The sequence below is a fragment of the Podarcis filfolensis genome (genome assembly GCF_964270895.1).
Source record: "Podarcis filfolensis genome assembly, chromosome: 1".
In the NCBI taxonomy this organism is placed as follows: domain Eukaryota; kingdom Metazoa; phylum Chordata; class Lepidosauria; order Squamata; family Lacertidae; genus Podarcis; species Podarcis filfolensis.
The window spans coordinates 136,024,872-136,041,889 of NC_139604.1; the positions used below are offsets into that span (position 1 = coordinate 136,024,872).

At 51.0% G+C, this 17,018-nt stretch overlaps 2 protein-coding genes across 3 annotated transcripts in view; one reads left to right on the forward strand and one right to left on the reverse strand.

The window, feature by feature from the left end:
• The first annotated feature begins 294 nt into the window (after nucleotides 1-294).
• The window catches only part of LOC310763462 (cytochrome P450 2H1-like), a 338,072-nt gene continuing 321,348 nt past the window's right edge, over nucleotides 295-17,018 (forward strand). Inside the window, exon 1 of the mRNA XM_083615737.1 lies at nucleotides 295-309. The gene's annotated coding sequence lies outside the window, so the exon portion shown is untranslated. The remainder of the gene's footprint in view (nucleotides 310-17,018) is intronic.
• The window catches only part of LRFN5 (leucine rich repeat and fibronectin type III domain containing 5), a 77,805-nt gene continuing 72,747 nt past the window's right edge, over nucleotides 11,961-17,018 (reverse strand). For both annotated transcript variants that reach the window (XM_083612783.1, XM_083612782.1), the window contains exon 4: nucleotides 11,961-12,442. In XM_083612783.1, the coding sequence (XP_083468909.1) occupies nucleotides 12,321-12,442 (122 nt within the window). In that variant the 3' untranslated portion in view covers nucleotides 11,961-12,320. The remainder of the gene's footprint in view (nucleotides 12,443-17,018) is intronic.

The window sequence follows — 17,018 nt, forward strand, 5'->3', positions numbered from 1 at the left end:
GACTGCTACTTATGTATCACACCCCACAAGCACCACCCTCAGGAAATGGGTGTCTGATGTCCGTGGAATGCGAGGAAGCAGACATCAAGGTGCAGGAAGACCCTGCACAAAGTGGAAGTCCTTCACACGGTGCATTGTTAAACTATGGAACTCCCTCCCTCAATGGCTTTAAAAGAGAACTCAATGGCTACTGATTACGATGACTATGTGCTGCCTCCACAGGGCAATGCTTCTGAAGCCCAGTTGCTGGAAGCCACAGGAGGGGGGAGCTGCTCTTGTGCTCAAATCCTGCCTGAAAATTTCCCACAGGTGTCTGGTGGGCCACTGTGAGAATGCTGGACTCGATGGGCCCCCATTGGCCAGATCTGGCAGGCTCTTCTTGTATTCTTCTTGCTTTTCAGCCATTCACTGTGAGCAAGGGAGGGCACTTCAGTGAGGTCACTTGTCCGCACTTCTGCAAAGGGTGCAAAGATGTGCAAAAAGACTTTTTCAGCTGTTAGTGAAAACTGTCTCCAGTTTTAGTTCGCCTTTCAACAATCCAGTGTTGGGAGCTGAAAAAGCGAAGCTGAGTGTACTTGTCTGACCTCCTGCCAAATCTCCTGGCCCCTCCCAGGGCCTCCTCTCTCCAACCCAGGAGAAACCTGGCCCACACCTCTGACTGGGAGAAGGATCCCAGGGAGCCCATGCAGGCGCTCAGTCTCTGAGCTCCTCAGGGGTGGCAGAAACACATTTTAGAAGGTTCACAAGACCTTCAATAATGGTCCCCACAAGAGGCCATTAAGGACTCTTAATTCAGATGTTCTGTAATGAAGGGAGCCGAGCGAGTGGAAAGATTAAGCAGGAAGGAAACATTTAGCAGGGCAAGGATGCAATTATGTGCGGAGTTGAAGGACGGCAAGAGGGGCAGGAGGTGTTTGGGTTTTGCCATGGAAAGAGGCTATTAAGGGAAGGAGAATTTGCTAGGAAATGTTAACAAGCTCTGCGGGGGCCAGGCGGTGAAAGAGAGAGCCGGGTTTTTTGTAGGGAACCCAGTTGATTTCCCCCCTCTCACTCACCTCTTGGTTGCCCTGGCAAAGGTTTCATTTAAAACTCTAGCGCTGCCTGTTGTGACACACAGAAGAATCAATCCTGCGTGTGCATCTCACTCGAGGGAAGGGAGACAAGTCTTTGCTTCTGAACCCTGGAGGGGAACCCTGCTTCCTGGTTCCCTACAGAAACCTTCCTAAGTGTGAGCAGGAGACACCCCTTAATCCTGGGAGGAAGACATCCTCTGCAGATGAAAGGGTCATCCAGGGAATCTCCAGCCCTGGGAATTGCCCCCCAAGGCAGTGTAGGTGGGGCATCAGACTCCCCACTGCTCAGCTGCAGGCAAAAGATGCGTGCTTTCATTTTCAAAAGCTGAGTATGGAGGTCGCCTGAGTCCTCCCCCTCCCCCTGTGGCTCTCAGGCTCCTGACACCCCCTCAGGATGCCTGGATAGAGGAGAGGACGAACAGAAGAACATCAGAAGCTGGATCAGACCAGCGGCCCATCTAGTCCAGGATCCTGTTCTCACAGAGGCCAGCCAGAAGCCCATATGGGGAACCCGCAAGCAGGATGTGAGCCCAAGAGCCCTTTTCCCTCTTTGGGTTTCCAGCCACTGGGCTTCAGAAGCATTGCTGCCCCGCCTATAGGCCCCATCTCCGTTAATTTGTCCATTGTCCAAAGCATCTGCAGCTGCCTAAGAAATTTCCCTCCACTGAGTGTCATGCAATCTCCAGGTCCTTCTGAAGGTCACCTGGAACAAGGGCCTCCTCTCCTCCCTTACAGGAAACCAACCTGCCCTTCCTGCCCAGTCACATCCCACCGTCTGGATGAAGGCGGCAAGTTCTCTCTCTGCTCTCCCTGCCGTATCAGTAAGGAGAGAATCTAGAAGCACTTCTGCATAGTAAGCAGCAGCGACACACTCTCTCTCCCTCCTCAGGCATGTCTCCAAACTGGATCTGGATCTGGATGAGGGGATCGGGGCAAAGGGGGCAGCTCCCACTGAAGGGGGCAAGGCCACATCCTGGGGTGGGCAGGATCCCTCTTCTCCCATGCCTTGAGCTGCACTCACAATGCTAGCTCTACTTCCTTGGAGGCCAGGGAACTTGCACTGCGTTCTTCTAAAGCCAGTTCTGTCCTCACAGTGGCCAGCTAGATGCCCCAGTGGAAAACCAGCAGAACTAGTTGCTGGAAGCCACATGGGTGGAGAGGAGACTCGCACTCGAATCCTGCTTGCAGGTTTCCCACAGTGAGAACTGATCACTATTTGGAGAGCTCATTCTCCTAGGTTCAAAGAGTCACACACCAGCAGCTGCCTCTGTGTGTGTGTCTGGTCCCTTCAGACATGTAAGGGAAACACACACACACACACACACACACACACACACACACACTTTACTCCCGTCTCTCATATCAAATGTGCTGTGTATGTGTGCAGAAGTGAGCAACACAGAGCCCAATATCCCTTCTGCCACCCGTTCTCCTGCTAACTGGCAAAATGTTCAAATACCACACGCGAGTGCTGTGAAAATAACGTTGGGGGTATTTATAGATCCAGAGATAATGAAATGCAAATAGCAGTAGCTGCAATTTGGCAGGGACCGAGCCGGCTTTTCTGCACACACTCCGTGAGCAGGGATGACTTTGCAGTTGTGAATGGCTGGGGATATTCAGGGCTTCACGGCAGCCTCCTTCTGGCTGTGTGGTTTGCCAGGCAGAGCTTCTGCATGGCATGCAGGAGATCCCAGCTTCAACCTCTTCATGGACCAACAAAGGTCTAACTGGGCACCAGGCACTTCCCTGCGTTCCTGAGCCCTCAAGCCTGAGTCTCCAGGCCTCCTGAAAAAGATGTTCTTAAGAACACAGGAAGCACCACCTGGATCAGGCCAATGGCCCACCCAACCCAGCATCCTTTTCTCAGAGAGGCCAACCAGATGTCCCAGTGGGAAGTCCAAAAGCAGGACCCAAACAGCCAGAGCAGAGCCATGGTGACCAGCAGCCACAGATAGCTCTCTAGATATCGGCTCATCATCTTATGACATTCAGCTTCCTTGGGTGAGTTCTAGTGTTATGAAAGAGGGAGGAAATCTTCCTGCTGTCCACTTTCTCCAGGCCACGCATAATTCTATAAATTTCAAAGATGGCATCTCTTAGTCTCCTTTTCTCTAAACTGAAAAGTCTCAAACACTGCAGCCTTTCTTCAGAGGCGAGTCTCTCCACCCCCTTGGTCATTTTGGTGGCCCTTTCCTAAACCTTCTCCAACTCCACATTCTTCTTTATGAGGTGAGGCCACAGTAGATTCCCAAAGCTCCTGGGTGGTTCTTGCCCCGGAGATGCTCTTTTCTATTTCTAGAGAGGTATTTGTGTTCTTCAGAGACACACGAGGAAAGAGGTCAACCTGGAATCCAGAAAATACTTCTGGCAGAAATGCAAGCTGAGAAGCATTGCTCTCCCCACCCCACTGGGTGTGTTGCTCTTAACCCCATGACCTCCCAGTTGACACCCCCCACACACACACACACCCCACAGCTCTACAGATCACCAAGCACCATCTGAGGCCACCAGCTTCCTTGTGACGCTTACTGGTATGATTGGCAGCCTGCCTGCTCAGCTTCTCCCACCGAGGTGAGGAGAAGTTCCAGCTGCCTTCACAACATGGATCTTGAATATTTACCAACAGCGGGTGACATCATCCTCTGCGGAGACACATCCCTCCCTCCCCCATTCCTCGCTAAACCTCTTCCCAGGGCAGAAAGCTGGTTGATAACACGTTTAATTAAACTTGTGAATTTGCCCGAAACCATCTTGTCTTGTTCTTGTGCTTCACTTGTCATTACATCCTTTCAGAGCGTGGAGAGATCAGCCAGCACCACAGACAGCTCCAGGCCCAACTTCCAGGCTGCCCTTTCAGATCCACAGCACTGGAGTCCCCATGCACACAGATGGGTTACTGGGGGCGGAGGGAGGATAGCTCCTGACTTTTATGTTCCCAGGACTGTTTCAAAGCAGAGGCAGAATCATAGAATTGTAGCGTTAGAAGGGACCACAAGGGTCTTCTAGTCCAACCCCCCACAATGCAGGAATCTTTTCCCCCTGCAATGTAGGGCTCAAACCCACAACCTTGAGATTAAAAGTCTCATGCTCTACCCACTGAGCTATCTCAGTTTTTGCTACAGCACTGGGATGGCCTTCAAAGACATCCATGGGAAGAGGGTCCTGTGATGGAAAGGTATTGCTGCAACCTAGGGTAGAATCATCAAATTGTTGAGTTGGAAGGGACCCCAAGTGCCATCTAGTCCAACTCCCGAAGTGCAGGAATCACAGCTAGAGAATCATGGAGAGATGGCCACCCAACCTCTGTTGAAAAGCATCCCATGAATAAGAGTCCATCACCTTCTGAGGAAGTCCATTCCACTGTCCAACACCTCACCATCAGAAAGTTCTTCCAAAGGTTGAGCTGGAAACTCATTTCTTGTCACTTGAATCCATTGGTTTGGGTCCTACCTTGCAGAGCACCAGACAAGCTTGTTCCCTCTTCCATGTGACAGCCCTGTTGATATTTGAAGATGGCTATCATGCCCCCTTCTCAGTCATTGCACAGCTTTGGACTAGATGACCATTGGGTTCCCTTCCAACTCTACGGTTCTATGATTCTCTTTTCCAGGCTAAACATACCTAACTCCTGCAACCGTTCCTCATGGTTTGGTTTCCAGACCCTTGATAATCTCAGTCACCCCCCCTCTGCCCACCTTCCTGCTTGTCCATATCCTTAAATTGTGGAGCCCAGAAGTGGACACAGGACTCCAAGGCTGAAGAGAGCCTGGCCCTCTGAAGGCTTCAGATCCCCACATGGCCACAAAGCTCACCGGTTGACTTTGGGGGCCAGTCACCACCTCTTCTCAGCCTAACCCTACCTCACAGGGTTGTTGTGAAGATGAAACAGGATAAGGGGAGAACCACAGGTGCCACTCTGAGCTTCTGGGAGAAAAAGGTGGGATATAAATGCCCAGCACCCAACAGGGGCTCCCCTCCCCTGCCTCAGTCAAGGTGCCCACAGGGGATCCCCCAAGGAGAGCCAAGTTATTTGGGCATCTGAGCTGGAAAACCCCCAAAGTGTCTTCCCCACCCCCACCCCCAGCAATACAGAAAAGACCAGTCTTATTCCGTTCATTGTTGCTGTTGCTGTTTTCCAATGCTGTGCGTCTTGTGCATTGTTCCTGTTTGCATTCTTTGCATTTAAATATATTCCTTATTGTAGTGCAGTTTTAGAATTATTTTAAGCCTCTCTAACGCATAGGCACCAGGAGGCGGGAGAGGGGGGGATGCGGGGGGGATGAACCAACATTAATAAACTGAATTGCTGCCCTTTCTGGACACTCTTGAACAGATGGCTGAGGTGGCTGCCTCCCTCTGCCTCATGGTGGGGCCGGCTCTGGCTCAGGGCAAGTCCCCCCCCCCCAAGCCCACATCAGGAAGCAGAGGGGCAGAGCAGCTTCTCTGCAAAAGAAAAGCCCCTGGTGCTTGCAAACCAGGCCCTGTCCCTGCAGGGGCCTTTTTCTTCGAAACACCTCTCTCTCTCTCTCTCTCTCTCTCTCTCTCTCTCTCTCTCTCTCTCTCTCTCTCTCCTCCCCAAGGAGTCACAGATAGGGCTGCCATACGTCTGGATTTTCCTGGATACCATTAGGATTTCAAGGGCAGAACTGACGTTGGGGGGGGGGGGTTGTCCTGGATATTAGGTAACTCAATCAAAAAATTGCATGGTTTTTTGGGAGGTGCTTTGGCAAATAAAAGTTCAACAACTTTGGGGGTTTTCCTTTTAAAAAGCTCAAGAATTCTGGGGTGTCCTGGCTTTTACTTTTTGAAACATGGCAGCCCTAACATAGAATGATAGAGCTGCAAGGCACCCTCAGGGTCATCTAGTCCAACCCCCCGCACTGCAGGACTCGGGGCTAAGGAATTTCTGAGTGATGGCCATCCAAGCTCTGCTTAAAAACCTCCTAGGAAGGAGAGTCCACCACCTTCTGGTGGAGTTTGTTCCACTGCTGATCATCTCTTGATGTCAGAAAGTTCTTCCTGATGTTCAGCTGGAATCTCCTTCCCTGGAATTTGGATCCATTGAATCATCATACAATCACAGAGTTAGCAGGGACCCAAAGGGTCGTCTTCTCCAACCCCTGCAATGTAGGAATCCTTGATCTAAGTCCTCACCTTTGGAGCAATGAAAACCAAGCTTGCTCCATCTTCCAGGAGACAGTCCTTCAGATATTTGGAGATGTTTATCCTTTCTCTATCTCCTCTTCTGCAGGCTGAGATTGAGAAAAAGGCACCAGATTTCACAGAATTAAAGAACCGCCTCCCTCTGCCTCACAGTAGGGCCAGCTCTGGCTCAGGGCAAGCCTGCCCCACCATCAAAGCATCGGGGCAGAGCAGCTTCTCTGCAAAAATAACATGAAATAAATGGAAGCCCTGCTGCTTGCAAATCTTCCTGGGGAGCTTTCTGGCTTGAAATTTCTCTCTGCAATCTCTCCAAGGCTGCCAGGGTGCAAGGGGGAGCACATGGGCTGATCCAGGCTCTGGGGAAGCCCGGTTTGGCAAGGAGACGTCTGCAGGGCAGAAGGAGCTTTGTCTGGCTGCCAAGGTGTTCAGGAGAAGCAGCTGGGCAGGAAAGGAGCATCTCCAGAGGCAAGGCTGGCTCTTGGCTGGCTCCTGTGAGGGGAAAGGCTCTTTCATTTTCCCTCATGGTTTGAGGTCCAACCAAATCACTCTTATGGGGCAGGAGGGGCACACCCATCATTGGGGTCAAGGGAAGTCTCGGGAGAGAGCCTGTGCACACCTGGTGCTGTCCTGACAGGCCAGCAGGAACCCAGGAAACACCCCCCCCCAATTGCAAGCTGTCTGTGATGGCCTGGGATTCGGACTCGGATGCTGAACCTGAGGGATCCCAGCCTGCACAGGAGTCCCCGCCTCCAGAACCAGCTGAGCCGGGGCTGGGGCTTGAGCCTGAAGGGTTCTCACCTGTGCTGGGTCCTCAGGTGCTGGCACCAGCTGAGCCTGCTCTGGCTCCTAAGGTGATGGAGGACCCATTGCCTGCAGGTGCTCCACTCTCAGCCCCGTCAGGGGAAGCGGAGGTTGTCTCTGGGTCTGGGAACCCTCCAGCCTCTCCTGAGCTGCAGAGGCTCAGGGCAGAGAGGCGGAGGGAACTAAGTTCCCACAGGAGGAGTGCTGGCCTCCAGGCCAGGAGAGGCGAGTCAGCAGAGGATCGGGGCCGCCCTATGCCTCAGGGCAGATAAAAGCCAGCCAGCCCCAGTCCCAAGATGCGGGAGCAACATTGCTGGTAGCCTGTTCCTGCCTGCATCCTGTCCTGCTCTTCTGCCAGAGTTCCTGACCTCACCCGACTCCCTGCCTTAGACCCCGCTTCAGCTTTGACAGACAACCTCCATACCGCACCCTCGACCTTGGACTGGACTCAGACCTCGCCGCACGGTTAACCCTCGGGACCAGCACACTGTCCCTCTCCCAGGCCATGATGGGGAGGGGGGCTGGGATGGAGAGGCAGTCAGGAAAATGGGATTGCGTGTCCTTCCTTGCAGGGCTGTTGGGTTAGGCAGCCAAGGTGATGCAGGAAGATTCAGAACAGTTGAGGGAGTTGGGTATGTTTAGCTTGGAAAAGAGGAGACTGAGAGGAGAAATGAGAGCCATCTTCAAATATCTCAAGGGCTGTCAGGTGCAAGATGGAGCAAGCAAGTTCTCCCCTGTAGCTCCTAGAAGCTGTCAACAGGCAACAGAGCAAGGAAAGTATTTGGTTTCACTGTAATCTGCCTTGGTCAGACCACACTTGGAATACTGTGTTCAATTCCAGGCACCACAATTTAAGAAGGATGTTGACAAGCTGGAAGGTTTGCAGAGGAGGGTGACCAAGATGATCCAGGGTCTGGAATCTAAGCCTTATGAAGAATGGTTGAAGGAGCTGGTTATGTTTAACAAGAAAAAGAGGAGAAATGAGAGCCATCTTCCAATATCTCAAGGGCTGTCCCATGGAAGAGGGAGCAAGCTTGTTTTCTCCTGCTCTGGAGGGGAGGACTCCATCCAATGGCTTCAAGTTTCAAGAGGTTCCAACTCAACATTGGGAATAATTTTCTGTTGGCAAGAGCTGTCTGACAGCAGAACAGACTCCCTCTGAAGCTGGTGGACTCTCCCTCATCAGAGGGTTTTTAAGCAGAGGTTGGATTCATTCGCTTTGGTTCTTGCATTGCAGGGAGTTGGACTAGATGACCCTTGGGATCCCTTGCAACCCTTCGATTCTATGATTATAGGTGAAGAACATTTTCTTTGCACATTAAAAGAGCTCTCAAATGTAGCAGGAGCTTGTAACTCCTCTGAGATTTCAAGCAGGGCATCGCTTTTAATTAAGGTTGGGAGGGATAATGTTGCCTTGGCTCACTAATGGAGGAGAGCCAACAAACTGAGGCTCAGTCCAGATAAGATGGAGGCACTGCTAGAAGGTGGTTCCCTAGAGCAGATGGCTGGGAGGTGGCCTGCTCTGGGTGGTGCTACACTCCCTCTGAAAGAGTGGCTACATAGCTTGGGGGTCTTCCTGGATCCTTTGCTGTTGCTTGAGGCTCAACTGGCCTCAGTGCCGGTGAGGGTCTTCCATCAGTTTTAACAGGGATAGCCTAACTTCTGTCATTTATGCTCTGATAACATCCAGGTTAGATTACTGCAACACATTATACACAGGGCTGCCTTTGAAGACAGTTCAGAAACTTCAGCCGTTGCAGAATTTGGCGTCCAAGTTCCTCTCCCGGACAAGATGGTTTGGCCAATTAAACAGTCTATGGTCTTCAAAACTGAGCAAGAAGGCTCATTGTTGTGTTCGTTATTATGTTACATTATTGTGCTTTCATGTTGTAAGCTGCCCTATGATCTTTGGAGAAAAGTGGTATATAACCTAAAATTTTATCATAAATAATATTAACTGTTCTCTCGCTCAAGCGCAAAAGGGAAAGCTGCTCTTCTTGGGACCTTCTTCAAAGGATGCTATGAAGGCTACTCTGGAAAGACCAACCCTGTGGGGAACCAGCAAGCAGGATCCAAGCACAAGAGCATCCCTCCCCTCTGGTGGGTTCCAGCCACTGGGATTCAGAAGAAGCTTTGCTGCCTCCCATTGAGAAGGTGGTGCGACAAGGACGACTGCAATCGACACAAGGTAATATCCCCAAGGCAACTATCTGTAAACAAACAATAAATGCCCATAAAAATGGCAAAAGTAGTTTCTTTCCCAAATAGGTTTTATCTTAAACCATTGCAAACGCAGTAAATAAAGAGATCACTTGTAATATGTCAGTGGTTCAGTGCTCATTTCTTCTCTTTCCAAAATAGATTTTATCTTGAACAATTGCAAAGGCAATAATAAAGAGCCCGCTTGTGATATTCCAGGGGCTCAGTGCTCGGACGTCATTCCAGTTATCTGACATTTCGTCGCCAAAGATCTTAGTCATCAAGCTGTCAAAATCAGCTGTAATAGAATTGCACTGAATTAGCAAGTAGAATAGAATAAGGAAAATTAAAAATACATTGAGAATGCATAATTAAGACATGCCTTTGATTTTCCTTATTCTACTTGTTTCCCATTGAGAAAGGCAGACCATAGCTATCTTGGCCAGCAGCCATGAATGACCTCTGCTCCTGGAATTTGCCTAATCTTCCTTTATAGCCATTCAAGCTAGTCCCCCCCCCCCCGCGGGAGTGAGCTCCAGAGCTGGACTATGCAGGGCGTGAAGCACTTTCTTTTCTCTGTCCTGGATCTTCCACTGTTCAGCTTCACTGGCTGCCCATGAGTGTTCCAGTGTTAGGCGAGAGGGAGAAGAACCTCTCTCTGTCCTCTTGCCCCTGGCTTTGTGCTTCCTTCCCTGGTAGCCATGGCTTCTGAGAGGTCCACAAGGTGGCCCAAAGTATAGAGAAAGGCCTGCCTGCCTTTAGCCGGATCCTCAAAGGCACCTCCTATTTGGGCAGAATGAAGCAAGTGGCCCCAGCAGCCGATCCATTGGGGAGGGTGCAAGGCACACCCTCTTTCTCTTTGCCAAGCGCAAACACACCTTTTGCGCCCCTGCACATGCTTGGCAGAAACCCAGAAGATTCGTCTCCAGCGCCGTCCTCTCTCTGGGACCCGGCATCTAGGAAGGCAGGCCCACCCCCCAAAAAACGCTGGCAACATCCCAACAGGAGGCCACCCCCAGGCAGTGCCAAAGAAGGGCCCCATCCGATTCACGAGGCAGATTGCTGGACTGCACATGCCGAAACAAAAGGCTCATTGGTCACGCTCCAGCATGGAGTCCGGCATCCTGATGTCCTTCTTGCCCACTGGGCTGCCTGCCTGCAGCTCTCTCTGTGCCATTCCAGAGAGCCAGTGTGGGGCAGCGGATGTGCTGGACTGTTGTAGCTCAGTAAGAGACTGGATCAGAGCCAACAAACTGAGGCTCAATCTGGATAAAACAGAGGCACTCTTAGTGGCCAGTTCCCTTAGACTGGAGTGATGGGGGGGGGTTGCCTGTTCTACATGGGATTACACTTCCTCTGAAGGAGCAGGAGCATAACTCGGGGTTCCTTCTGAATCCCTTGCTGTCACTTGAGGCTCAGGTGGCCTCGATGGCACGGAGTACCTTCCATCACCTTCGGCTGGTGGCCTAGCTGTGCCCCTATCTGGACAGGGACAGCCTAACTTCTGTTGTCTATGCTCTGGTAACCTCTGGGTTAGATTGCTGCAATGCATGATATGTGGGGCTGCCTCTGAAGACGGTTTGGAAGCTTCAGCTGGTGCAGAATTTGGTGGTCAGGCGAGACGGGCAAGATAGTTTGAGACTATTACACTAATCCTGGCCCAGCTGCACTGGCTGCTTATTCATTTCCAGGCCAAATTCAAAGTGCTGGTTTTGACCTATAAAGCCTTAAACACCTCAGGACCGCAACACCTCAAGGACCGCCTCTTCCCATATGAACCTCCCCGGACCCTGAGATCATCTTCTGAGGTCCTTCTTCGTGTGCCTCCTCTGCGAGAGGTCTGGAGGGTGGCAACACGAGAACGGGGCCTTCTCTGCAGTGGCTCCCCATTTGCGGGATGCTCTCCCCAGGGAGGATTGCCTGGCACCTTCAATGTACACCTTTAGGCACCAGGTGAAAATGTTCCTCTTTAACGAGGCCTTTGGCTGATTGACATCCTATGTCCTTTTAAATGTGTTTGTAGAAGGGCGAGGGCTTTTGTTCTGTTTCAGTTTTGGTTCTTGTTTTATTATGTATGTTGTCTTTTCACCTTGTATTTTAAATGTTGTGAACCACCCTGAGATCCACAGGTGAAGGGTGGTATACAAATTTAATATATAATAATAATAATAATAATAATAATAATAATATTCTTAGCATTGGACAAGAACCTGGGAAAACAGGGTTGAATCTCCCTACTCAGCCATGGAGCTCACTGGCTGTAACTTTGGGGGGCAATTGGTGCCTCTTATCCTAACCTACAAGGTTGTTGTGAGGATGAAATGGGGAGGAGGGAGAGTCATGCCCCCCCTTGAGCTCCTTTGAGGAAAAGGTGGGATGTGCATGATGGTCACCAGACTTTCCACACCACTGTGTTCCCTCCCAAAATCTGCCCCACTGACTCAACACGATCTTCCTGGAAAGAGTCTCGTGACCCCCTGGCCCCCCACTGCCAGACCCTTTTACTGAACAAGGAAAGAGCTTCATTTACAGCTGGGAAGGAACTGGATTCAGAAGGTGACACGCTTAATTCTGTTCCAGCCTCGGTGAGCGGGGAGTGAGCTGGACCTTCTCCCAGCCCCCCGGAAGCAGCTCCAAGATGTTGCAGGATGTGTCTCAAAGACGCCCCCTGCCCGCCCACCCGCCCTCCCTGCTCCTGTCAATGAACCAGCGGGGAAACGCTCATATTAAAACATTTATTTCCAGGGGTGGTGTGACATAATGGAGAATCAGTCGTACGGTCTGTGAATTCAACCACCACCAACCAGCAACCACGAAGAGGAAGAGCGGAGGCCACGCTGGGCCCAGATCCCTCTCCCTGTTAATTCTTTGCTGTACAAAAGAAAAATAAAGTCCTGAAGGCCAGAAGAAGACACTTGCAATGCCTGGGCAGGGTTTCCTGGGGGTGGGGCGAAAGGGGGGGGGGAGACAGGGGAGACCATCCATCCCTCCAGCATCTCCAGTCTCCGTGGGTTCCCAGCGCAGGCCTGAGGCACCGGGGGTGTGACGTCCCTGCTGGTGGCGCAGAATTTGGCCCTATTCTCAGTCTCCGGTGAGTTGAAACCGAATGGATTTTTGTCGGGTGCAAACGTGGGCGGCCACGTTTTCAGGAGGAGGAAGAGGAGGAGGAGGGTGGCAAGCACTCTTCAGGCTGCTGCCAGCTTCTGTGTGGTGGAAAGAGAAACAGAAAAAGAGAGAGAGAGAGATCTATAACGCCCGGCTTGGCTCAGCTCCTCAACCAAAGCAGAACCAACCTGGAAGGGGAGAACGTCCACCAGCTGCCTCCCTCCCTGCCGCCCACCTGCCCATCTAAGCATCTTCACTCAGGAAAGATGGAGCCCGGCCTCCACAACACCCCACCCCCAGGAGGACTCCAGACCCAGGAAAGAAAAGGCTTCGACACACAGTGACTGGCTGAACTGTGGAACTCACTGCCACCAGAGGCAGAGATGGCCAGAAACCTAGATGGCCTTACAAGAGGATGAGACAAATTCTTGGGAGAGGAGAGAGCTTTCCATGGGCGCGAGACATGTGGCTCTGCTCTGTCTTCACAGCTGGAGGCCAGTTGCTTGAAGCTTCCATGAATGTGCCTCATCATCTTTTCAAGCCATCTCTGCCTCCTGTGGATGAGGCCAGTGGTCCATCTGGTCCTGCCTCCTGTTCTCACCGGGGCCAGCCAGATGCCCCCATGGGAACCCAGCAAGCAGAACAGGAGCACCAGAGCAACTCTCCCTTCCTGGGCCTTCCAGAGCCTTTTCCTCCTCCAAGAATTCCCTTTTGTGTAGTTCTCTTTTCAAGCCATCCAAGCTGGTGGCCCTCACGGCCTCCTGTGGCAGGGAGTTCCACAGTCTAACTCCAGACCGCATGGAGGACTTTATCTGTCCTGCATCTTCCAACCTTCAGCCTCCTTGGATGTCCTCAAGTTCTAGTGTTGTGAGAGAGAGAAGGGACCTTCTCTCTATCCCCTTTCTCTGTGCCAAGCATGATTTTACAGACTCCTGTCCTGTTCCCTCTTGCTTGCCCTTCCTCTCACGAAGCAGCCCCAAATGCTGTCACCTTTCCTCATAGGAGATTCACTCATGGGGGGTTTCCCATTGGCACTTGGTTGGCCGCTACAAGAAGATTTCAGTGATGGTGGCCTGACTCTGGCATTCTCTTCCCAGGGAGACAGATGAGAACATTCAAAGAGTCCTGCTGGATCAGGCCCAGGCTCCATCTGGTCCAGCCTCCGGTTCTCACATAGGCCGGCCAGATGCCTCCATGGGAAACCGGCAAGCAGGATCCAAGCCCCGCCACAAGTCTTCCCTCCTTCCCTTCCAGCAACTGGGGTTCAGAAGCATCACTGCTCCCAACTGTGGAGGAAAGGCATCAGCCCCTGGGGCGAGGAGCCATCGACACAGCCTGATGCTCTTCCATGAATGTGCCTCATCCTCTTTTCAAGCCATCTCTGCCTCCTGTGGCAGGGAGTTCCGCAGTTCATCCTTGCACTGCATGAAGAACTAGATGTCTTTCCAGCTATGGTGAGCTGGAAGCCAAGGCGTTCTATAATTAGCTTTTTAGCTATAGCTGCTAAAAAAAAACCCAGGTCCTGTTATATGTGGTTTTCTATTGATTCTTAAATGTTTTCTCCTTCCCGGGCTGTTTGCACCTAGTTCTGCATCATCTCTTTTATCATGTTGGCTCCCGCCAGATTTATCGCCTCCCTGCATTTCATTCTTGGAAGGTGCCTTCAAGGCAGGCTGGCGAAGAACAGGAAAAGTCAGGCATTAGGACACAAGAAAGGACTGCTGCTGCTGCTGCTCAACGGAGAGGGCTCCTTTTTTAAGATTGTTTTTATTTTTTATCTATGCCATTTTAAATTGTTGTTGAGATTAATGTTGCATTTTTAGTTTTTTGATTTATGTGGAAATTGCTTTCTATTTGATTGTGTACCTTTTGATGTGTTTTATTGATTGCTTATGACTTTTGTTATGTTATGTAATTATGTGCCGTATTTTTCGCTCTATAAGACGCACCCGGACATAAGACACGCCTAGAAGGAAAACAAGAAAAAAAATATATTCTGAATCAAATGTTGTTGAAGATGCTTTGCGCAGCAATCCCTCTTGCTGTTCTGGCTTCAGCGATAGCTGCGCAGCCTGCATTCGCTCCGTAAGATGCGCACACATCTCCCCTTACTTTTTAGGAGGGAAAAAGTGAGTCTTATAGAGCAAAAAATACTGTGAATCTTGTCATGATGCAAGCCGCCTTGAGCACTGTTTTAACTATGGAAAGGCGACACACAAATAAAATGATGATGATGATGATGAATAACCCAGTTTGGTCGTAATGCCAAACCATTGCTTAGCAGAATGGGAGCCAGGCAGCACTGAGTCGGTCCCTGCCTGTCTCCTGTCCCCCAAATGAGTTTGGAAGCATCTGCCTCACGCTTTGAACTAACCGCAGTTTATTGTGATGCGTGAAAATGACAAGCCACAGTTTGCTGGAAAAGTTCAGCACCAAACCATTGTTTCTGATTCTAACCCGCCAGCCCCAAGCAGGATGGCTCAGGAGGCAGAAGAGAAAGGGAAGCTCTCATCTCTGTGGAGAAACTTCCGGCACCCGAGGTGGGGGGGGGATGGAGAGAGCACCACAAAATATATGGCCCACGATGTGCTCAGGGTAAACGGTGACCTAAAGAACGTACGTGCATTTTGCAAAGTTGATGCATTTAAAAAAATCTGCCTATTTAGCGTAGAATATGTGCTTTTAACTGTGAATTTTATTCCTCCTGCTTTTCTATGAACTTAAGAATTGTGGAGTTGGAAGGGACAGTGGAGGAGGAACCCTCACCGGCACCCGGGGCGGCGCAGCCTATATGGACTGTGCATGTGTGGCATCCCACACGTGCGCACTCTGTACGGAATGTCGCACATGCGCTGTCCGTATGGGCTGCCGCTCGCGTGTGGTGGCTGTATGGGCGCCGTGCATGAGCAGCACCCCTATGGACGCCATGCAAGCAGCAGCCCATACGGACTGCACATGTGTGGCGACTGTATGGGATGCCACACATGCGCAGTCCGTACGGGATGCTGCTTGCGCGCGGTGGCTGTATGGGCGCCGTGCATGAGCGGCACCCCTATGGACGGCGAGAGAGAGCGGCACCCCGTACAGACAGCATGTGAGTGGCGCCCATATGGACTGTGTGCGCCCTCTTCCGCTCTACAGCTGGGGGGAGGCAGGGGCCATCTTGTCACCCCTCCCAGAGTGGCACCCAGGGTGGCCCATGCCCTCTGCTGCCCCCTTCCTACGCCCCTGGGAAGGGGCATCTAGTCCAACCCCCACTTGCTTTTAATGTTGCTTTTTTATTTTAATGTATCTTTTGCATTCTGTTAAAGCATATTTTATGTGCTTTGCAAACAGCTAGTACCTTTGTTTTCAGGAAAGCTGCACGCACATTTTGTTAAAAATAACAATGGCGCACATTCACACACGTCGTTCTTTGTGCACAGAGTAAGGCAGCCTTTAGTCTAGCAAAACGGGATCAACGTCTCCTCGGGCGAGTTACTTACTACGAGAATTACTTTTCAACTATTGTCTTTGTGACATTTTTAGCTTTCTGCATTCCCTCTGTGTCGTTTAAATTTGCATGTGGGAATAATAATAATAATAATGTTGCAAGCTGCTTTGGGTGGACTTGGCCAGAGAAGTGACTTTTTAAAATGCCATTCACGGAGCCTTGAGTCCATATCAGGGGGAATAATAAATATAATGGGGGGGGGGATAAATAAAATATAAAATTAATAGATAAAAAAAGAGAGTTGGGGGGGAGGGGAGGCTTTACAAGCAAGAGGAGCTGACTCTGGAGGGAGAAAATGCAAGAGAGGCTCATCTTCCTTCCCCACCAGATTCACCCTAAGCAAGGAGAGCAGCTCATTGGGGCTCCAAAGTAACCCCAAAGGAAGGACCCAGAAACCAGGCAAGGCCAAGGGAAGCACCCATGGGTGGGGTGGGGGGTGATGTGAGTACTTGGGGGGCATTCATCTCTGAATTGGCACAGGCACACTTTGAGTTTCAGTTGTATTTTTTCTTTTCCCCACACAAGTTCTCAAAACGGACAACCAAGCAAGCCCATTTTTTCATATGCATGAATTCTATCACAGAAGAAATGAAGAAGGGATCTTAAGGCAATTGTGAAATCACGCCCAAATCCCTCTTTGCACCGCGACTGAGTGCATGGAATTCCTTCCCTGGGATCCATCGGCAACCTGGGGCAAAAAGCGTGCAGCCAAACAGTGAGCAGCTTCTAGGATTCATCCAGGAGAACAAGGGATCGATCCAGCACCGGGGCAACTCCAGAAACAAGATTAAGCCATTTGGAACCCCAAGAAGGAATTTGCAGGAGCCTCGAGAGATCTCCCAGGCGAGCATCACAGAGGTCTTACGGCTGCTCTGTTTCGGGGTGTTATAACTGCTTTTTATCGGTAATAGGGCATTGCAACAGGCCGTCTTTTCTGCCTGGAAAGCTGACTCATAGCCTTGCACAAATAGAAGGAACAAAAGAGCGAAACTGGCACAAATATAAATGCTGCTGACTCAGCCTGGAGAAATCTCCCTGCCGCCAACAAGACCCACGAAAAGCAAGGCTGGCCGGCCTGCAGCACTGCTGACCCACTTTCTCTGGGGCTAGAGACCCCAGACTCCTGCTCACTGCTACCGAGAGAGAGATGGACAGGCTCTCTGACCAGACACACCTCCAGC